Source organism: Lolium rigidum, chromosome 6, assembly GCF_022539505.1.
Source record: "Lolium rigidum isolate FL_2022 chromosome 6, APGP_CSIRO_Lrig_0.1, whole genome shotgun sequence".
Classification (NCBI taxonomy): domain Eukaryota; kingdom Viridiplantae; phylum Streptophyta; class Magnoliopsida; order Poales; family Poaceae; genus Lolium; species Lolium rigidum.
The window spans coordinates 44861047-44884847 of NC_061513.1; the positions used below are offsets into that span (position 1 = coordinate 44861047).

The 23801-nt window shown below is 43.7% G+C and overlaps 1 protein-coding gene across 1 annotated transcript; it reads right to left on the reverse strand.

Moving 5' to 3' along the window:
* Positions 1-16691: 16691 nt before the first annotated feature.
* LOC124662072 (leucine-rich repeat receptor protein kinase MSP1-like) lies at positions 16692-23076 on the reverse strand. The gene is made up of 7 exons (XM_047199961.1): positions 23012-23076; positions 22819-22892; positions 22090-22213; positions 21900-21981; positions 21324-21395; positions 21154-21235; positions 16692-20782 (listed from the first exon to the last, which is right to left on the reverse strand). Exon 7 carries the CDS (start codon positions 20759-20761, stop codon positions 16871-16873), a length of 3891 nt encoding a protein of 1296 aa, XP_047055917.1. The 5' UTR covers positions 20762-20782; positions 21154-21235; positions 21324-21395; positions 21900-21981; positions 22090-22213; positions 22819-22892; positions 23012-23076; the 3' UTR covers positions 16692-16870.
* Positions 23077-23801: the final 725 nt, after the last annotated feature.

The window sequence follows — 23801 nt, forward strand, 5'->3', positions numbered from 1 at the left end:
GAGATTGAGGATTGATTGTCCACACTGAAACTTCCACCATGGATCATGGCTTTAGTTAGCGGTCCAATGTTCTTCTCTAATAATATGCATACTCAAACCATTTGATCATGAAAATCGCCCTTACTTCAGACAAGACGAACATGCATAGCAACTCACATGATATTCAACAAAGGTAAAAGTTGATGGCGTCCCCAGAAACATGGTTACCGCTCAACAAGCAACTTATTAAGAAATAAGACACATAAGTACATATTTTTCACCACAATAGTTTTTAGGCTATTTTTCCCATGAGCTATATATTGCAAAGACAAAGGATAGAAATTTTAAAGGTAGCACTCAAGTAATTTACTTTGGAATGGAGGAGAAATACCATGTAGTGGGTAGGTATGGTGGACACAAATGGCATGGTTATTGGCTCAAGGATTTGGATGCACGAGAAGAATTCCTCTCAATACAAGGCTAGGCTAGCAAGGTTGTTTGAAGCAAACTCAAGTATAAAAGGTGCAGCAAAGCTCACATATGAACATATTGTAAGTATTATAAGACTTTACATTGTCTCCTTGTTGTTTAAACACCTTAACCAGAAAATATCTAGACTCTAGAGACCAATCATGCAAACCAAATTTTAACAAGCTCTATGTAGTTCTTCATTAATAGGTGCAAAGTACATGATGCAAGAGCTTAAACATGATCTATATGAGCACAACAATTGCCAAGTATCAAATTATTCAAGACATTATACCATTTACCACATGCGGCATTTTCCGTTTCCAACCATATAACAATGAATGAAGTACTCCGACTTTCGCAATGAACATTAAAGATAAAGCTAAGAACATATGTGTTCATACGAAACAGTGGAGCGTGTCTCTCTCCCAAACAAAGAATGCTAGGATCCGATTTTATTCAAACAAAAACAAAAATAAAAGCAAACAGACGCTCCAAGTAAAGCACATAAGATGTGACGGAATAAAAATATAGTTTCACTAGAGGAACCTGATAAGTTGTCGATGAAGAAGGGATGCCTTGGGCATCCCCAAGCTTAGATGCTTGAGTCTTCTTAAAATATGCAGGGATGAACCACGGGGGCATCCCCAAGCTTAGACTTTTTACTCTTCTTGATCATATTGTATCATCCTCCTCTCTTGACCCTTGAAAACTTCCTCCACTCCAAACTCAAAACAAACTCATTAGAGGGTTAGTGCATAATTGAAAATTCATGTATTCAGAGGTGACATAATCATTCTTAACACTTCTGGACATTGCACCAAGCTACTGAAAGTTAATGGAACAAAGAAATCCATCAAACATAGCAAAACAGGCAATGCGAAATAAAAGGCAGAATCTGTCAAAACAGAACAGTCCGTAAAGACGAATTTTTTAGAGGCACCAGACTTGCTCAGATGAAAATGGCCAAATTGAATGAAAGTTGCGTACATATCTGAGGATCGCGCACGTAAATTGGCAGATTTTTCTGAGTTACCTACAGAGACTACTGCTCAAATTCGTGACAGCAAGAAATCTGTTTCTGCGCAGCAATCCAAATCTAGTATTGACTTTACTATCAAAGACTTTACTTGGCACAACAATGCAATAAAATAAAGATAAGAAGAGTTTGCTACAGTAGTAACAACTTCCAAGACTCAAATATAAAATAAAGTGCAGAAGTAAAATAATGGGTTGTCTCCCATAAGCGCTTTTCTTTAACGCCTTTCAGCTAGGCGCAGAAAGTGTGAATCAAGTAACATCAAGAGATGAAGCATCAACATCATAGTTTGTTCTAATAATAGAATCATAAGTTAATTTCATTCTCTTTCTAGGGAAGTGTTCCATACCTTTCTTGAGAGTAAATTGATATTTAATATTACCTTCCTTCATATCAATGGTAGCACCAACAGTTCGAAGAAAAGGTCTTCCCAATATAATGGGACAAGATGCATTGCATTCAATATCCAAGACAACAAAATCAACGGGGACAAGGTTATTGTTAACCATAATACGAATATTATCAATCCTCCCCAAAGGTTTCTTTATAGCATTATCAGCATGATTAACATCCAAATAACAATTTTTCAATGGTGGCAAGTCAAGCATATCATAAATTTTCTTAGGCATAACAGAAATACTTGCACCAAGATCACATAAAGAATTACAATCAAAATCATTGACCCTCATCTTAATGATGGGCTCCCAACCATCTTCTAACTTCCTAGAAATAGAAGTTTCAAGTTTTAGTTTCTCTTCTCTAGCTTTTATGAGAGCATTTGTAATATGTTTTGTAAAGGCCAAATTTATAGCACTAGCATTGGGACTTTTAGCAAGTTTTTGTAAGAACTTTATAACTTCAGAGATGTGACAATCATCAAAATCTAAACCATTATGATCTACAGCAATGGGATCATTATCCCCAATATTTTGAAAAATTTCAGCGAGTTTTATCGGTTTCGAGCAATTTTAGCGAGTTTCGGGCAATTTTGCACGCTTTGCACTAGGAGTAGAAACATTGCCAACACCAATTATTTTACCATTGATAGTAGGGGGTGTAGCAACATGTGAAACATTATCATTACTAGTGGTGGTAATAGTCCAAATTTTAGCTACATTGTTCTCTTTAGCTAGTTTTTCGTTTTCTTCTCTTTCCCACCTAGCATGCAATTCAGCCATCAATCTAATATTCTCATTAATTCGAACTTGGATGGTATTTGCTGTAGTAACAATTTTATTATCAATATCCTTATTAGGCATAACTTTCAATTTTTAAAGATCAACATCAAAGGCAAGACTATCAACCTTAGAAGCAAGAATATCAATTTCATCAAGCTTTTCCTCAACAGATTTGTTAAAAGCAGTTTGTGTACTAATAATTTCTTTAAGCATAGCTTCAAGACCAGGGGGTACACTCCTATTATTGTTGTAAGAATTCCCATAAGAATTAACATAACTATTACCATTAGCAGCAGGATATGGCCTAGAGTTGTTACCAGAATTATTCCTATAAGCATTGTTGTTGAAATTATTACTTCTAATGAAGTTCACATCAACATGTTCTTCTTGGGCAACCAATGAAGCTAAAGGAACATTATTAGGATCAACATTAGATCTACCATTCACAAGCATAGACATAATAGCATCAATCTTATCACTCAAGGAGGAGGTTTCTTCAACATAATTTACCTTCTTACCTTGTGGGGCTCTTTCCGTGTGCCATTCAGAGTAATTTGTCATCATATCATCAAGAAGCTTTGTTGCCGTCCCCAAAGTAATGGACATAAAGGTACCTCCAGCAACTGAATCCAATAGGTTCCGTGAAGAAAAATTCAATCCTGCATAAAAGGTTTGGATGATCATCCAAGTAGTTAGTCAATGGGTAGGGCAATTCTTCACCAAAGATTTCATTCTCTCCCATGCTTGAGCAACATGTTCATTATCTAATTGCTTAAAATTCATTATGCTACTCCTCAAAGATATAATTTTAGCGGGAGGATAATATCTACCAATAAAAGCATCCTTACATTTAGTCCATGAATCAATACTATTTCTAGGTAGAGATAGCAACCAATCTTTAGCTCTTCCTCTTAAGGAGAAAGGAAACAATTTTAATTTTATAATGTCACCATGTACATCCTTATACTTTTGCATTTCACATACTTCAACAAAATTATTAAGATGGGCAGCAGCATCATCAGAACTAACACCAGAAAATTGCTCTCTCATAACAAGATTTAGTAAAGCAGGTTTAATTTCAAAGAATTCTGTTGTAGTAGCGAGGTGGAGCAATAGGTGTGCATAAGAAATCATTATTATTTGTGCTAGTGAAGTCACACAACTTAGTATTCTCAACAGTACCCATTTTAGCAGTAGTAAATAAAGCAAACTAAATAAAGTAAATGCAAGTAACTAATTTTTTTTGTGTTTTTAATATAGAGAACAAGACAGTAAATAAAGTAAATCTAGCAACTATTTTTTTGTATTTTTGATATAAAGAGAAAACAAAGCAGTAAATAAAGTAAAACAAAGCAAGACAAAAACAAAGTAAAGAGATTGGATGTGGGAGACTCCCCTTGCAGCGTGTCTTGATCTCCCGGCAACGGCGCCGAGAAAAAGAGCTTGATGCGTGCGGTTGACACACGTCCGTTGGGAACCCCAAGAGGAAGGTGTGATGCGTACAATAGCAAGTTTTCCCTCAGTAAGAAACCAAGGTTTATCGAACCAGTAGGAGCCAAGAAGCACGTTGAAGGTTGATGGTGGCGGAGTGTAGTGCGGCGCAACACCAGGGATTCTGGCGCCAACGTGGAACCTACACAACACAATCAAAGTACGTTGCCCCAACGTAACAGTGAGGTTGTCAATCTCACCGGCTTGCTGTAAACAAAGGATTAGATGTATAGTGTGGATGATGATGGTTGTTTGCGAAGAACAGTGAAGAACAATTGCAGTAGATTGTATTTCAGATGTAAAGAATTGGACCGGGCTCCACAGTTCACTAGTGGTGTCTCTCCCATAAGATAAACAGATGTTGGGTGAACGAATTACAGTTGGGCAATTGACAAATAAAGAAGACATAACAATGCACATACATATATCATGATGAGTACTATGAGATTTAATCGGAGTATTACGACAAAGTACATAGACCGCTATCCAAGCATGCATCTATGCCTAAAAGTCCACCTTCGAGTTATCATCCGAACCCCTCCGGTATTAAGTTGCAAACAACAAACAATTGCATTAAGTATGGTGCGTAATGTAATCAACGAAATATCCTTAAACAAAGCATCGATGTTTTATCCCTAGTGGCAACAAGACATCCACAACCTTAGAACTTTCGTCACTCGTCCCAGATTTAATGGAGGCATGAACCCACTATCGAGCATAAATACTCCCTCTTGGAGTCACAAGTATCAACTTGGCCAGAGCCTCTACTAGCAACGGAGAGCATGCAAGAACATAAACAACATATATGATAGATTGATAATCAACTTGACATAGTATTCAATATTCATCGGATCCCAACAAACACAACATGTAGGATTACAAATAGATGATCTTGATCATGATAGGCAGCTCACAAGATCTAACATGATAGCACAATGAGGAGAAGACAACCATCTAGCTATCGTTATGGACCCATAGTCCAGGGGTGGACTACTCACACATCGATCCGGAGGCGATCATGGCGATGAAGAGACCTCCGGGAGATGATTCCCCTCTCCGGCAGGGTGCCGGAGGCGATCTCCTGAATCCCCCGAGATGGAATTGGCGGCGGCGGCGTCTCTGGAAGGTTTTCCGTATCGTGGCTCTCGGTACTGAGGGTTTTGCGACGAAGGCTTTAAGTAGGCAGAAGGGCAGACAGGAGGCGTCACGGGGGCCCCACACGCTAGGGCCACGCGGGCCCCTCTAGGCCGCGCCGCCCTAGTGTGGCGGCGCCCCACTTCGTATCTCCTCCGGTCTTATGGAAGCTTCGTGGAAGAATAGGCCCCTGGGCGTTGATTTCGTCCAATTCCGAGAATATTTCCTTACTAGGATTTCTGAAACCAAAAACAGCAGAAAACAACGAAGCGGCTGTTCGGCATCTCGTCAATAGGTTAGTGCCGGAAAATGCATAATATGACATATAATGTATATAAAACATGTGAGTATCATCATAAAAGTAGCATGGAACATAAGAAATTATAGATACGTTTGAGACGTATCAGTTACCGTACATCCATTGCCGATTCATCTGCATTATTATTATATAAAGTATATAATTAACTATCATGCATTTGTTAAACTAACTAGCTAGAAATAATAGAAATTAAACAATGAACTACACACATGCATATTTTATCAATGACACATGAAAGGTTCAAGTTGCTAACCGCGATCGAGGAAAAATAAATGAGAAAGCTCAAGTGTGGCTCGGACACTTCATATCATGTTTCTTTCAATCTCTCGGGCATTTCATCGAACACCTTGTGTGCATAAGAGGAACCAAAATCAAACCCACCACCCACTTGTGAAGATTGTGAAGAAAGTGGCACCAAATGGCTAAGTGAGTGTGCTGAATGGGTATATATAGGGGAGGGGCTTTAGTCCCGGTTGGCCTGACCAACCGCGACTAAAGACCTTCGGGCACCTTTAGTCGCGGTTGGCCTGGCCAACCGCGACTAAAGCCCCTCCCGTGCACCAGCTGGCCACCGAGCGCCCTAGGCCCATGCCTTTGGTTGCGGTTCGCCTCCCGAACCGCGACTAAAGACCCCACTAGTCACGGTTCGTATATTTTGGTGACTAATGGGGGCGGATGGAAGGCTCTTTTTCTACCAGTGGGTGCAGTAGTTTAAGACAATGCCCGGTGAAGATTCAATAAACAATGTTTATTTTTATTTTTTTGCTAGATACAGGTTGACTTATTATGTCTAAACATGTAAAGGTCGAGATAACCAAAATTACTATAGACGGCTAGCACCCTATGAAAATCTAAGTCGAGCTAAACATAGACATAGTCACATAGGCTTCATTGATCTATTGAGTTTGAAGGTGGACAAGCTGTTAGCGCTAGTTGGTTCCTCAAAACATGCTCCCGTCAGTCCCGTGAACCAGACACGGAGTTGATTGTTTTTGTCACGTTGTCGACGGATCGAGGTAGGCTTAGAGGCTAGGGCGAGCGAGAGTTGAATTGAGGATCGCGTCGCGTGCAATCACCCCACCGCGCGTGCAGTGGCATGCACCGTCCATCCTCGTGGTGCAAGGCGTGATCTGCTCGATCCTCTTCACGTGATTTGGACGGCTCAACTAACCAGAAACCTCACCATCGTCGTCCTCCTCCTCGCTCCCCGCCCGGAATTGAGCAGCCTGGCTGCACGGCCTATACAGTATCACTCGCGCCACAGCCCCTACGACTACGAGCACCAACGGTTCACTTGTCCAGGCACGGACGTGTCAATTTAGCAACAGGAGACCCTACGTACTCATTTGGAATTTTGGATCGATCGAGCTAAGCTTAATTAGCAGTCCCGTGACAGCGATGATACATCGTTCTAAATAGCCAGATGAGCCACCATACTCCCATACTTGTTGCGACGCGTACAAGGCCTTAATCGGTTAATCCTTGTCTCACCTGACACCAACTACGACGTGATGTCTCAGTGTGTGTTAGTGCTGCAGAATCATGCACTTCAATCGGATCAGATTGATTTGGACACAAGTCCGCATTATGCGGGCAGGCATATATTTCCTGCATTCACACATAGGCAGCTTAGTTTTTTCTAGCTACAGATGTTTTTACACATTGAAATACGTCTAAAAACATCCACATCTAGATAAAATAATTTATTTACAAATACATCTGAATTTAAACATATATGCGACATCCTTTTCGAGACATCTGAATTCAGATACATCTGAGTATAACCGATTTGAACCAAAACCCTGTGGAGGATGGGGGGTGGGGGGGGGGGGGGCTCCGCCCCCTAGCATGTACAAAATTTGAGAAGGAAAATAAAAAAATCCATGCTTTATGGTAGAACTTTTTTAGCCTTTTGCTCCCCGGATCATGAATTTTGTCATTTGCCCCCTTGGCAAGCTCCACCACAACATGTCTCTTGCAAGAGACTGAATCTCGGGTTTTAAATGTAGCTTCGTTGAAGAGACCGGGCAGATTGATATCAACTTTATAAGAGTAAAATACATGGCTGGTACCTAAACTTGTTAGCGAAGTTCACATAGGTCATCATACTCAGAAAATACCAATTTACGGTAACTGAATACGCGCAGAGCAGAGGCGGACCTTCATGGGGGCTAAAGAGGGCCGCCGCCCCCCAGCCCATGAAGATTTGGCCTATTATTTAGAGATATTTAGCCCATTTGTCAAATAAAAGTCAATCTGAACCCCATTTTTAGCCCCCTCAGCCCATTTCGCCCCCCTTGATTTCGGCCCAAGATCCGCGCCTGGCGCAGAGGTTCATCTATGGTCACTAGTCTGCGGTGCCGAGTTGTATTCAGTGAGCTGGCAATGTGTTTGACCGGTCTAAGCAGATGGTTTATTTTGCGAAAAGACCCAAACTAGTACTCTAACAACCAAAAGCCCCCGACTATGAACGCTACCAGAGGTGCAGGGAGATGAGCTCGTGCATCCCCCGCGGCGACAGATTGGTCTACATGCGTGACGCCACCGTCGTACACAACAGCCCCAGCGCCGCGTGTCGCACGGGCCGCTGGCCTGGACCACCGTCTCCATCTTCCGCTGGTGAGAGAGGAGGACGAATACAGAGGATAAATATTTGGGGAAGGGGGGTTTCTGCAAAATGTAACACGAATAGGGCTGACATGTGGGTTGCGTGAGTGCCATGGCGACAAATACATGGCGTTGCCAGCACTAGTGACCGAAGACGAACCATCAGGCGTATTTGATTACCGTAAATTGGTATTCTCTAAGTACGATGACCTATCTAAACTTCGCCAACAAGTTCAAGTACTAGCCATGTATTTTACTCACTTTATAATTTGGTACTAATGTATTCTACTTTCTCTAATTTTGCTGGGAGAAGAGTTTCCTTGAGAAGTGGCAATATTACTAGATTTTGGAAGGATCCTTGTGATACTTTTCCTGGTCTGTTTAAAAAATTCCGAATGCAAGAGTGCACTGTCAAAGATTTTATTGATAGTGTTGAAAGGACACGGATGTCGCCTAGAGGGGGGGAGGTGAATAGGCGATTTAAAACTTTTACGAGATGGGCCTAACAAATGCGGAATAAAACTAGCGTTTAGTTTGTCAAGCCCAAAGCCTATATACTATGGTTCACCTATGTGCACCAACAACTTATGCTAAGCAATACAAGCAAGTATGTGATAGCAAGATATAGATAACTTCAAGCACGATGGCTATCACAAGGTAAAGTGCATAAGTAAAGAGCTCGGGTATAGAGATAACCGAGGCACGCGGGAGACGATGATTTATCCGGGAGTTCACACTCTTGCGAGTGCTAATCTCCGGTGGAGAGGTGCGGTTGCTTAGTGCTCCCGAACGCCACAAGAGGCTCACCTTGAGGTGTGGTTGCTCGATGCACACCAACGCCACAAAGGCCTCACCCCAAGATGCGGTACTCACACCACACACCGAACGCCACGAAGGCGCCTCACCTAAATCTCCGGTGACCCTCGCCACAAAGGCCTAGGTCACGGTTCCACTAAGGGATTTCCTTCGAGGCGGAAACCGGGCCTTACACAAAGATTGGGGCACACATCCACAACTTAATTGGAGGCTCCCAACAAATCGCCGCAAAGGCGTAGAATCCGTCTAGGGTTCCAAGAACCCAAGAGTAACAACCTTCTTGCTTTCACCACCACGAATCACCGTGGAGAACTCAAACCTATGCACCAAATGCAATGGCAAGAACACCACAAAGATGCTCAAGTCCTTCTCTCTCAAATTCCAACAAAGCTACAAAAGCTATTGGGGGAATAAGAGAGGAAGAACAAAAGAAGAACACAAAGTTCCCCAAGATCTAGATCCCAAAGATTCACTCACAAAGAGATGATTTGGTTTGGTCAAAGTGTGGATCTAGATCCCCTCAATCTTTCTCTCAAATAGATGCAAGAATCATTGGTTGGGGAGAAAGATCTCAAGCTCAAGTATGAACAAACAATGGTGGAGCAAAGCTTGAGAAGAGAGGAGGAAGAAGAAGAAGCAAGGGGTTGAAAAAGAAGAGAGAGAGGGGGCATAAAAGGAGGCCCCAAAATCTGCCCGTTGGAGGCCGGTGCGCGCGTGGGAGGGGGAGGCCGGAGGTACCGGCCAGGTAGGGCCGGTACTACCGGCCATGGTCGAGCAGCGCTGGCCAGGAGAGGCCTGGGGCGCGCGGGCCGGGAGGGGAGGCCGGAGCCTCCGGCCGGGGTACCGGCCAAGGTACCGCCGGGGCTCCAACCTCCCTGGCACATGTACTGAGCCACAAATGGCTCCCCGGTACCACGGGCGGTACCTAGCCCGGAGGCTCCGGCCATGGTGAGGCCGGTGGTACCGCTCGTGCCTCCGGCGGCTGCCCCTTCTCCCCTTTTTCCTTTCTTTTTTACTTTTCTTTCTTTTAAACCCAAATAGAAGACAAACTTCAAAAGATAATATCTAGAGTTTGGAAACTCCGATCAAGACGAAACCAATTTTATTGGAAAGAGGACAACAAGAGCTACCCAACAAAAAGTGAAAATATGGAAACTAGTTGGGGGGTGATTTTCTATTATTTTTAGAGGTGCAACACCTCAACATGAGAAACCGAGAAAATCACCAAACTCGAAAACGCAACAAGTGATTTATGCGAAATCCGTTTTCGATGAATTAGAGCTTGTCATGAGAATAAGCACAAGCTCTAAAATATCACATGGATAAGATCCAAGTAACAACCAAGAAAGATGATGCAAGGATGCAAAGGTTTGAGCTCGCTCCGAATGATACGATCGAGTTACTCACTCGAGAGCCCTCTTGATAGTACGGCAACTAATCTATAAACCGGTCTCCAACTACACTATGAGACCGGTGAGAAAGAAACCCTATCAAGAGCAAACCTTATACTTGCGCATACCACTTGAGCTCGATGGTGACGATCTTGACCTCAACAAGATGGAACGCCTTTCTTGATTGTGCTTTCTTGATGAAGTCTTGTGGATTGCTCCCCCATAATCCACCATGGGAGAGCTTCTTCTTCGGCACATCTTCACAAATCCATGAACACCATATGGATAGCAAGCTTCAAGCATATGATCTCTTAGAGTTGGCTCATCTTGAACTTGCACTTCATTTCTTCATTCTTCATCATGTTGATGTCTTGAGATAACTTGAGGGCTCATTTCATCTTCATCTTAAAGACATACTTGACACTTGATATCCTTCATCAATTTCTTCATCTTCAAGACATACTTGACACTTGATATCCTTCATCAATTTCTTCTTATTGCAACCTTGAAGCCAACATATGGTTCAAACATTAGTCCATAGGGATTGTCATTAATTACCAAAACCACACATGGGGGCTCCATGCACTTTCAAGTGTGCCCGCAAAAAAAGGTTTTATTGATAGTGGGTATAAAATAAACTCCCGCAGAAGATTATATGGTGATCTTGCAGCACATTGTGATACAATCTTGAGGAAGTTTGATGGATTAAGTTTGAGAATGGATGATGATGTGGTGTCTTGGGGGGTTGACAAGCAACCCAATTTTTTCGACAAAATCTGTGTATGAGTATTTAGATAGGGATATTTTCAGACCAAACAATAAGCTGATTTGGAAAGTGAAAATAATCCAAAAATTCAAATTTTCATTTGGCAATTTTTTAGGAATGCTATTCCAACGAGAGATAATATGTGGAGGAGAAAATGGCCTGGGAAACCGTGTGTTCTTTTTGCAAGCATCCAGAGCCTATTGAACATTTGTTCTTTACTTGTCATGTAGCACGTGTGGTTTGGGCAAGTTTGGGGAAACTACTAGGTACTTCTAGATGTCCTAGGTCTTTGTGGGAGGCAATCTATTGGTTTTACGCTTTCTTGCCTAGATGTAAACGAGTTTTATATGGTTGGCATTGCAGCCGTTTGCTGGGCTATTTGGACATTGAGAAATAAAGTAACCTTTAATGGCCATAATATGAGATCTCTAATGGAAGTAGTATTAACTATGTGTGCGTTCTCATTGTATTAGGGTCTTGAAACTGGTGATGTCAAGGAACAGTTGATCCAGGGGGCCGAGAAGCTTACGAATATGGCATCACATGATCGGTCTCGGATGGATACGAGGCATGGTCGTGCCATGATCGGCAACTGATTTGTTAATGTTTCCCTAAGCCTTGTTGATGTTTCTGATAGCTAGGTAGATGTTTATGTCCTTGTGATGGTTTGTTGTTTCGACTTTTTAATGGTTGTGTTATCTCATTTTGACTTTTGTTGTAGTTGGTTTGTTCAGGTTTAAGATGGTTTGTTACTTTGTTGGATGGGTGATGACATGTTTTTGCCCCATGGTCGCATTTGAGATCGATTCTTGCAGTGGGTTTTTGTTAGTGCCCATCTCGCTCCTTTCTCTCCCCCCCCCCCCCTTTCTTGTCGAGTGTGTACATAAAGTTGGACTTTGCATTTCCTTCTTGTGATTAAATGGAAATGGGTATTAAGCTCGGTTGGGAAAATAATGTATGCTCGTTTCGGAAAAGCATGTTAGTTTTCTTATATTCTATGAATCACCTATTGTATTCTTTAGTATAGTGTTTGCATGATGTATTGTTGCTGATGACATGTACTTCCACCATCCCAAATCAATTGACTAAAATTTAGGACAGAGAAAACACACATGTATTTTAGTACGTAGATACATGTGTATCATGACAAATTTAAGTTATAAAATGCATATATTTACTTACGAGCTAACATAAATATCAAGAGGATGCTATTACGATTCATTGGACGAAGGGTGTTGTAAGCAGGCTAGCCTCTAACATCCCGGTCAAAAAAGAGGAGAAACTGTTGGCAGCACATAAATCATGTGCAGAAGAACAATGAGTGAGAGTGTGTTCCGGGACAGATATTTCGTGCACATAGGTGCCAGGTGATCCTTTTAAAAAAGTAATTAAAAATCATACTTCTAAGTTTTAGATAATTTTAAAAATAAATTATGATGTAGCCAATATTGTATCCTACAAACATGTAAACTTGCAAATGCAAATAACGGGTATTTTGGGTACACAAAAATAACAAATATGTAGATCTATGTATAGTGATAGAAATCTCCAAAAAAAATCAAACTTTATCATTTTTGTGCAGCTCAGAAAATAAAACATTTGTAATTGAGATTTTACACGTTAGTAGGATACATCATCAGCTCTTTTTAAATTTTGTTACATAATTTTTGAAAGCACATAAATATAATTGTTGAATTTTTTAATATGGTGAGAGGACTGGTACCCAGAATCCAAAATGACTTTTTGGTGCTCCGGGCCTACTTAAGTAAACCACTGGATTGGACTAGCTAATCAGTAAATCTGAGAAGTAATTTTGTTATTCCAATTCGACCTGTGAACAACTGAGACAAGGCGAAACTGCATATGCAGCTATGAGTCTATGAATTTGTCTCTTGTTGCTGCCGGTGCATCGGTTCCTGTTCGAGGTTTTTGTTTTCGGCACGGGCCTTTGTTCGCTAGCTGGTTCTCCCGGCGCCACACACAACCCGGCGTAGTGTTTCTTTACAGTAGGCTAACATGGATAATCCAGCAACTAAGATTTTCAGAGGTGAAATAGTACAAGTGTATGCGTGCAGTTGGTGCCAGCATTTCAGTTTCACGTCCGTTTTGTTACCCTCTTTTTTTGCTCTCGTCAGAGAAAGATATATGCAACCTTTGTTCGGTTTTAGAAGACGTTTTGTGAAGTCTAATTGGCTTGTATTTCGAAATAAAGGTGTCCATAGAGAAATTTAGCTCAATAACTCTGCAGGATAAAGATTCCGCATTCCGGTATACGACAGCCCACCCAAAGGCTTACGGCATCTTTAGCTGTCTCGACCTACTCCGAACACTAAATGTATCTGTTTCGGTCTGTTTGGATCGGACAAGGATATAAAACAAATTCGTTTAGGCTGGAGGCTGCCATAGCGGCTGGTGCATATATTTTTTCCAGAATATTTACATCAATAAAACGATAATTACATAGTTTAAAATGATAGAATGCAAATAAAATAAAATAAAATAAAATAGATAAAAAAAACTAGGTAACTAGGGTTGACGCCATGGCCGCCTAGTCCTCATCACCGAGGTCGAAGAAGGCTGGTGGGCGCCCATGGCTAGGGCTAGTAAGGAGGTCCAGCTGCCGGCATGGTAGCAGGTGGAGCAAGTGGTGGCAGTGGAGGAAGCACTAGTGCGGGAGGAGGTGACGACGAGCCGCACATAGGAGTGACCTACGATGTCACTAGGCTCCCTTGAGCCAGTGTAGACTCCCGGAGTTGGATGGCAAGGTCATCCCACTAGCCGAGCGCGTCGAGCTCACTCGGGCCATGGCAAGCTCGATGGCCTCCTTCTCGGTCATCTTTGGCGGTTGGACCTTCTGGAGTTCGGGTTGCACACCATCAGCGCCGTTGTTGCCGAATGGGACTTCCTCTTCGTCTTCCTCCTCGTCCTCATCCTCGTTGTCCTTGTTGTTGAAGATGTTGTGGTCTAGCACGGAGTTGAAGTAGGCCACATCACCTAGGTAACCCTATCAGCGTCGCGGGTCGTATTCCCACAAGAGGAATGTGTCCCAGTTGTAGTTGTCCAACATGTAGACCGGGTCCTCACGCAGATCGGGCGGGAAGATGAAGCGACAACGATAGATCTCATCGTGCTGCTCGCGCCCCTCCCCCCACGACATGAGCACCTGCCTTGAATAGAGAAGCCAACCTCCGGGGATGTTGACATCTGGCCACAGCACGGGCCGGCCTACGTCGTACAATGAACGGGTGAATATCCGACCTCATGGTCATTCTTCATCTTGCAGAATGACCATGACTTGCCCATGTCGGTGGTTGGTGGTCTGTGGAGGGGAAGGGGAAGGCAATGGCGTGGGCTAAACCGGCCACTTGACTTAAAAAGCTATGGCAGGCGTCTCGCCATCAACGCGCGGTGCCCAGCGCCACCCGCCAGCATGGCGTGCACAAAAGCCGAAGTGAGGGCCATCAACGCGACGTGGAAGGCCATACCGGCGCCGAGGACGAGCATAAGGTGAAGCGGGCGGGCCCTAGGAAACTGGTCGAGACACGCACACAGTGACAACCATAGCCGCAGAGATGTACGGCCCAAATTTGGGCCACGAATCGGTCAACACGAACAGCTTAGTCCGTTCCATCGGACCACTGGGCTAGATTTTTCTCTTGCCTTGTCAGTGCACGGATACAAACCGCGTCGGTCCGTTTGTGTCGGGCAGCTAGAGATGCTTTTAAGAACAGGGAGTTGGACACCGTCTTGCAATTTTTCCTTATACAACAATCTTAATATTACCTGTTCCCTGAACAGAGCATGGGACAACATGTAGCAGAGCACTGTTCCGTGGTCTTCCTGCTGCAGCTGCACAGTTATTTAGTCTTCTGGCAAAAGTAATGCAGAAAATACTTTGCAGGATCAGATGCAGTAGAATTGTTTCGTATACCACAATATCCAGTTTGGCACCACCTTGGCAGTTGGCACCTTCCTAGTCTTGTGTGTATCCTTTGCTAAACTTTCCAAGCTAGGCTACGTTCAACTAGCTCGTTTGGTGCCTGGCTGATAACACGGGCAAAGCTTGTCTTTTTTTCTTTTTTTGGTTTGCATTACCTCAGGCAAGGGAGAGAGAGTGCAAGATCATAGCAATTCCCAAGCTGTTGCTTTACCAAAAAAAAAGGTTTGTGGTGGCCGGGGATGGAACGCACGGACCGAGCGAGTTCCACCCTTAGACAACGGGTGCCGTTGCTGCCTGGCACGCCAGCAGCGCGTGACTCCCGCCGGGTTCAGGAGTGCGTCCAGGGAATACCGAGTCGATGCGTTAGCACCGGCGAAGGGCTCGTCCACTGCACATTCTGCACGTCATGGAACTCAGCCCCTACAATGCGCCCGCCGGCGATCAACACACGGATTGGTGTCTATTTAAACAGGCTCGTCCAAGCATACCCAAGCAGTATGGGACTAAAAAAACTGGTGCATACGCACCCTTTCCTATAGGACGCCCACACAGCCAGACCGCCCGGCGCCGCTCGTCCGCGTCCAGTAGCTCAATGCCGTGACGCGGGCACGTCCCCTGGCTTCCTTTCCTGGATTTCAGTGGATAGCACATCGAATTTGAGAGGCAAAACTAGGGATTTGAAGGAACAAATTTCGGCAAGGATCTGCCGAATCGACGTGTTGGAGTTTCGCGATGTCGTTGATTGACCAGTGGCAACTGGCAAAGCTCACTCGTGGACTCAGCTGCCCGTCTGCTTCGGAGTCGAGACGAATAACTGACCGATCGCCTCCAGCGCAGAGACGCCCCAGCTCTCTGCATGGCAAGAACAACGACGATGTTCACCCATTTTGATTTCATTTTTTTTTGCTGCAAGTTGCTAGTCAGCCTGATCTCTTGTTCGTGCATCCGGTGCACCTGAGCGGCTCAGCCTGTCGATCTCATTGCTGGATCTCATCAGCTTCAGGCACCAATTTATTTAGAACTTGTGAGGTAACTGAGTAACTCCGCAACAGGCCAATCTGCTATCTACAATTGCAGATATGTCACTTGCTCGCTGAAATCCTTGCACCTGCGTATATTATCAGAAGATATCACCAGTCATCAATCAGAAAAAAGAATTCCGTGCTGATATGATGATAGATGATACGAAGATGTGAACAAAAATGCGTCCGGAATCATCAGACTAAAATGTGAAGATTTTACTTTTAGCAGTTTCCTGAGAAAACAGAGAGGCTCTGCTTGAATTCTACCACTACAATTGGAGCAGTGCAGTTGCCTGTAGGACAGCAGAAAAAAGAAGCTTAGCAGTTCTATGAAGTACTACGTCACAGAATATATTTCAGTCAAAGCAGAACCAGCAGTAAACTTTCGAACAACGTCAGATGGAAAGGGCTTAACCTCGCATCAGACGAATATGAGGGTCTCGATCAGCAATATCTGGAATACTTAGAAGAGAAGTAAACTTTCAGAAAAGCCTAGTTCTAGGATTGTAAAACACTCATGCCGCCATGATGAGACCTGACAAAGACAATACATGGATGAACATACAATAGCTTTTGTGCCAGCTACAGCCTGAAAATGAGGAACACTAGTTTCTCTTGCTACAATCTCCAGCGACCTTACTCTACAGCTACAAGTTACCTACCATTAGCCTGTTATTACATCACATCAGTATCAAGAAGAATGGTGCTTCGAGCTCAGCGCTATGTGCCCCTGGAAACCATCACTACCAGAGGTCCGCACTCCATTGTCTGGGCCATCTTGAGTCCTTTCACCACATCTTGCATGATCGGCCTCTTCCATGGCTCCTCAGCGGTGCAGTCCAGGGCAATGGCGAGGACACGCACCATCTGCTCCCGCCATACGCCTGAGATAGGTAGGCAGGGATCAAACAGCTCGTTCCTCTTGCCACGTGCCATCATCCATCTTACCCAGCCGACAAGGTTTCCACCTCCTTCAACATCTTCTTGCCCTGTGGGTGGACGTCCTGTGAGCAGCTCTAGCATGACAACACCGAAGCTGTACACGTCGCCTTTCATGCTGGACTTCATTGTCATGCCGTACTCTGGGGGGATGTATCCAAATGTACCGGCAAGGAGAGTGCTGACATGGGTCTCGCATGCGCTGATTATCCTTGCGAGGCCAAAGTCGGAGACCCGCGGCTCGAAGTTCTCATCCAACAGAATGTTGCTTGATTTCATGTCCCGGTGGATGATATGGGGCACAAATCCTTCATGGAGGAAAGCAAGCCCACGGGCAGAACCGAGGCAGATCTTGAGACGATCTGGCCATCCAAGTGCTTCAACTGCATCTGCTCGGTTCCTCAGCCACATCTCAAGGCTCCCATTCTCCATGTACTCATAGATCAGGAACCGTTCCTCGCCACAAACACAGTAGCCAAGTAGGGGAACAAGGTTTGGATGGTTCACCTTTCCAATGGTTTCCATCTCAGCTAGGAATTCGCGATCACCTTGGAACTGACCATGAAGCCTCTTGATCGCAACTCTCCTGCCTTCAGGGAGTGCTGCCCTGTACACAGTGCCAAAGCCACCATCGCCTATGATGTGCTCTTTACTGAAATTCTTTGTGGCTTTCAGTATATCCTCTGTGGTGACCCTTAGCAGTGAATGCTGAAATGTTGCGAGATTGATACTCAGAGGTTCCCGTGACTTCCTTCCTAGGAGTTCATCGCATGAGGTTGGCTCAATGGTAGCATTGGCCTTACTGGCAGATACAAAAACAATTGATCTGCTCCTCAGTGGTTTCTTTCTCAGATAAACTACCAGAAGAACTAACATGATGACAACAGCAAGTGACAGGGAACAAATGATCAATAATCTTCGAGCTCGATGAGATGGATGAGCCACCTTATTATCAATGCCATTAGTGGAACAAACACCTCCAGCTGCACAATCTGCTGAGCTGTATGTGCTGATGTGGTTGCCAGAGAAGTTGGCAAATGTGAGGCCATATATACTGCAGATACCGCAAGGGATGGAACCGTAGAAATCATTGCTTGAGAGGTCAAGATAGTTCAAAAGGCTGAGATCAGAGAGTGCTGGTGGTAAGCTTCCAGTGAGGCTGTTGTTGTGGATATCAATAGAAGACAGATGTGTGTAGTTCGAGATAGACTCATCTAGGGTCCCTGAGAAATGGTTACTGCTTAAATTGAAGAAAACCAGTTCGCTCGAGGATTCTATGTCCCTGGGACAAGAGAATATAATTTTTCCAGAGAGATTGTTGTTACTGACATCCAGGCGGTTTAGGTTTTTGTTGCACATCATAGACGGGGGTATATTTCCAGTAAGTAGATTACCGGACAAGTCTATCATAGAAACTTGGGGAAGAACTTGGCCTATCTCAGCAGGAATGGTGCCATCTAGGTGGTTATTTGATAGCATAAGGCCTTGGAGTTGTACCAATGGTGCAGACCAAGGAAGCATCGGTCCGATCAGTCCATTATAAGACAGATTGATGATTGTAAGATTCGTCAACTGACCAAGCTCTGAAGGAATGGTGCCATTCAGTAAATTGCCTTGCAGATTTAGCACCTTGAGCATAGAACACTTTTTTATTTCTGTTGGAATCTGACCAATCAAGCGGTTGTATGACAGATCAAGAAGACCTTTATGCTGAACAAACTCCGAGTCAGGGTGAACCTCATTCTCAAATCCCACACATATCTCAGCAGGAATAGCACCAGAGAGGTGGTTATAAGACAAACTCAAGCTATTGAGCATTATCAGGTTAGATATGGCCCTCGGGATGTGCCCAGACAGATTATTAGAGCTCAGGTCCAGCGTGGCAAGGTTTCGGCAGTTGAAGAGCTCTACTGGTATGTTCCCAGATAACCCATTACCATGCAGCGACAAAATTGTGAGATTCCGTAGAGCGCCAACAGATGGAGGGATGGGTCCTTGCAAATAGTTATTGTCCATCTGCAACCTCTCCAAGCTGGACAGCCTCCCAATGCTATGGGGGATCTGGCCTGTAATCTGATTATTGCTGATAGATATCTGCAAAAGTGTTGATGACTCCCACAGCGACTCAGACAACATTCCCGTTAAGTTATTCAGGGATAATTCCAGAGTAACTAAAGGGAGCTCAGCCAGATACCCTGGTATCTCACCATGAAGACGGTTGCCTTGCAAGTTCAGCTCAGTGAGATTTTTGCATCCTTTAAAAGTTTCCTCAATACTCCCAGTAAGATTATTATCATGCAGTATGAGTGAATGTAGGGAGTTGTCTTCACATAACTTGGCAGGGACAGAACCTGAGAGAAGGTTGGATTCAGCAGAGAAACTAAGCAGATGCGGTAATGGCAGCAATGGCAAAGGTCCAGTGAAAAAGTTTTGACCCAACGATATTGATCTTGCATTTGTCCAGTTCCTTATACAGTCTGGAATATTGCCCGATAGTTTGTTCTTTTCCACGGAAAAGGCCACAATAGCATCCAACTCTGCAAGTTGTTCGGGGATAGAGCCAGTGAGCTCATTGAACGATAGATTAATGAGGGTAATCTTCTTGCAGTTACTTAGTTCCTTCGGTATGCTCCCCTTGAGGCCTGCACCCTTTGCAATCAGCTGTGTCAGATTTCCAAGCCGACCGATAGGTGGTGGGAGTTCAGCATCGAAGTTATTCTCTGATATATCCAGTTCCTTCAGGCTTACAAGACCGCCGATCGACCAAGGAATGGTACCTGTGAATTTGCAAACAGAGAGTTGAAGTACTTCAAGCCACTTCAGGTTGCCAATCTCTTCTGGAATGGTTCCTGTGAAACCATTTTGTCCCAAAATAAGCAGTTTCAGATTTTCTAGTTGACCAATTTCCCTAGGTACTGGCCCCACGAAGCTGTTCGAGGACAGATCGAGTGTCAAAAGGTTTATCAACGAGCTTATTCCAGAAAATATTGATCCACAGAGGTTATTCTGACTTAGATCCAGATGCAAAAGCCGAGACAGATTACAAAATGCTGCTGGTATCGACCCATTCAGTCTGTTCATCTGAAGGTCCAGGAACTCAAGGTACTGTAGACTTCCCAGCTCTGTAGGAAGACCACCAGAGATGGAGTTCATAGACATAGAGAGCTTAGTGATGTCCTGCAGCTGACCAATTGCAGGGCTCAGTTGTCCAGATAGTTGGTTTCCGTCAAGCACCATTTCCTTCAGCATCTTCAAATTATATAAAGAGGCAGGCAGGGGCCCAGTAAGTTGGTTATTGCTCAAATCTAGGTACTGAAGATGCTGCAAATTCCCCAAGACATCTGGAAGCTCACCGGTAAACCCACATCCACTGAAGTTGAGCCCAACAAGTAACTCGAATGCCCCGATGCATGAGGGAAATGGAACATAGAGTGGCACGAAGGACAAGTCTATGGCCACAACATTATGTCCCGAACAAGTTATACCTGACCAGTTGCATGGGGGAATTTCTAAATCAAACCAGCTGCGAAGGAAACCTTTTTCTTCAGCAATTGAGTGCCGCAGAGTGTACAAAGTACTTATATCACTTGATTCCGACAAGACACAGCTGGGGATGAATAGAAGAAGAATGAGAAGACAGAAACTTTGAGATCCCATTGCTATTCTGTTCATCGGAATTGTGTAAAGTTCAATCTGCATAAAGAGATTAAATATGTCAGTAGCTTCCCAAAGAACCATGTAACATATAATATGTCAAAAATTCATTTTGTTCACTATATAATGGCTCAAAAAAATGAGATATTATAGGAGATGGAGACCAAAATAAAATCCAAGTTTTCCTTAGATTATGAGAAAAGACCATCGAAGGAATAGTCAGGGTTTCATTTGTTTGGACCAGACCAGATGTTCAAAACTTGTTTATGCTTCCAACAGTGCAAACTTTAAATATAATAATTTAACTCTACCAAGATGAGCTTGTCAGTCAGCATACAGTGGGAATGAAAAACGATGCAATTGCTCGATGTATTTAGCTCATGGAAGAAAGAATAACTTTATGTTCATACCTTGCGAGTTATAGTCTTCTGGGTAGAATGTAGATGACCAGGAACCGAAGCTTCTATGCATACTCATTACTCAGTACATATCCTGCAACAAGTTAATATCGAGTCGGTATAGAACTTGGTAAAGTTTAATAACACATGGAGGTAAAGATCAATTAAAATAACATGCATACATGAATATAGCTCAAGCAGGGACTTAAACTGATGTCTTCTCAAACATGGCATCAGAAATACATCATAAACTCCTGAAAGAAAGGACAGCAGTTAGCTTCATGTAATTCTCAGCTCAAGGTATAAGAATGAGTGCACACTGCACACAAGCAAGCCCATCCTACTTCAATAACCATTGCCGAGACAGGTGAAAAACCATGAGTTACAAATATTCTGACCTAGCAATGTCCCTTGGCATCTAATCCAAGAGACTCACGACTATGGCGGTGGTTCAAAGGAACGAGACACCAGACAGGCCCAGGAAATGCAAAGAATAAAGCAGTAACCGCGGCAGAAGTTACGAACACCCGTCCCTAAAGCCAAAGAAGCAGGGGAAGTCCATGAAACATCCATCCATCATGAGAATCATAAGTCACTCCATTATTTTCCCAGAAATAAATAAGGCCGCTGCTACATGCTAGGAGTGCAGCTTTACATCAAATCAAATGACACAAAACTAAACATGCAGCATCATAAGTGCAGACAGAGGCCCTCCACGAAATGCGGACCAGAAACCGAACAAATATTCATGTTCATACCTTCTGAGTTACAGTCTTGTAAGTCGAATGTGGATGACCAGGAACCGATGCTTCTTTGCAAACTCGTTACTCAGTACATATCCTGCAACAAGTTAATACCGAGTCAGCATAGAACTTGGTAAAATTTAATACTTGGAGGTAAAGTCTATCAAAAGAACATGCATACAAGCTTAGGGACTTAAACTGATACCTTCTCAAGCATGGTGTTCTCTATCTTTGCATCTTTGCTGCTGGCAAGTAACAACAGTAATGCAGCCAACGAAACTCGACTGAATCGAAAGTAAACGCCCCCCTCAGAAATACACCCTGAACTCCTGAAGAAAAAGAGAAGGCGGCGGTCAGTGTCCTGTAATTCTCAGCTCAAGGTAAAAGAATGAGTACACAGGAAAGCCTATCCTACTTCAGTCAACATTGCCAAAACAGGTGAAGAAATCATAAGCAAGCACATCCTACAGTTCAGGAGAGACTATGGAGGTGTTCAAAACTTGTGTACACTTCCAACAGAGCAAAAGGAGGAAGGAAGAACCAGTAATGACTATCAACCGTCCCTGCTGGGGGAGTTTCTTTTTGCTTATATATGCAGCTCTCTGATTTAAGAATTTGAAATATAATAATCTAACTCTACCAAGATGAGCTTGTTAGTCAACATACATTGGCAGTGAAATATGAAATAATTGCTGGATTTTTTTTTACTTAGATCGCTGAAATTCCATTGACTTGGAAGACAGAATCGCCATACAGGGCCCTGCTTACAATGACAGGGACGTGCTCAAACCACTCCTGGTGGCCATTTTGCACCCCAGACATACCCATTGCAGCTAATGTATGGGCCGGCCTATTACACGCACGCTGGCACATACACAACTTTGTACTCATGGACAAACCACACAACAGAAAGAGGCAAAATTTGTGTTCATACCTTGTGAGTTGCAGTCTTGTAAGTAGAATGTAGATGACCAGGAACCAAAGCTTCTAGGAGTTCAGAACATAATCCTGCGACAAGTCAATACAGCGTCATTATAAAACTTGGTAAAGTTCAATGATACTTGCATGTAAAGATCAATCTGAAATTCTACAGGCATACAGCTCAAGCAGGTGCCTAATCTGGCTACCTTTTCAACCACGACGATCTCTATCTTTGGCTGAAACAGACGAATCAACTCAGGAGAAACAAAAGTAATAGGCTCCCCTTAGCAATGCACCTTGAAACCCTGAAGAAAAAAGAAAAGACAGCAGTCAGCTTCACGTAATTCTTCGCTCAAGGTATAACAATCAAACAATGGGTATGCGATCAAGCTGATCCTACTGAATGAACATTGCAGAGACAGGTGAAGAACCATCTGAGTCATCTAAGCAAAAGAGACTCAGGGCAATGCGGGTAGTCAAAGGAAGAACACAGTCTCTAACAGACCCAGGAAATGCAAAGGAGAAAGCAGTAACAGCAGCACAAGTTAGGGAAACAAAGCCAAAGAAGCAGGGCACAAAACTCACAAGTCACTCCACAAGAAAATAAAAATGCTAATGCTAGGAGCGCAGCTTTACGTCAAATCAGATGGCACAAAACTAAGCATGGAGCATCATAAATGCAGGAGGGAACTGGGGGAGGAGGCCACCTCCTGCACAGCACAGGGAGGAAGGAGAAAGCAACGGACCCCAGGGCACAAGAAAGCCTACTCCCACACACATCCCCTTCCCCACAAGATTCAGCACGTGACGACGCGTACGCAAGCTGAACAGAGCAGCAGTGGTGGTGTGGTGCCTACACCGCTGCGGATTAAATGGCAACAACCACGTCAAATCGTGCTCCTCCGATCACAAGGCTCTCTGAAGCCTCTGGTTCTTGGACCAGGGAGCCAGCAGCCAGGAGGAACAGAGATTGGGACTGCACCGAGCCACCGATAC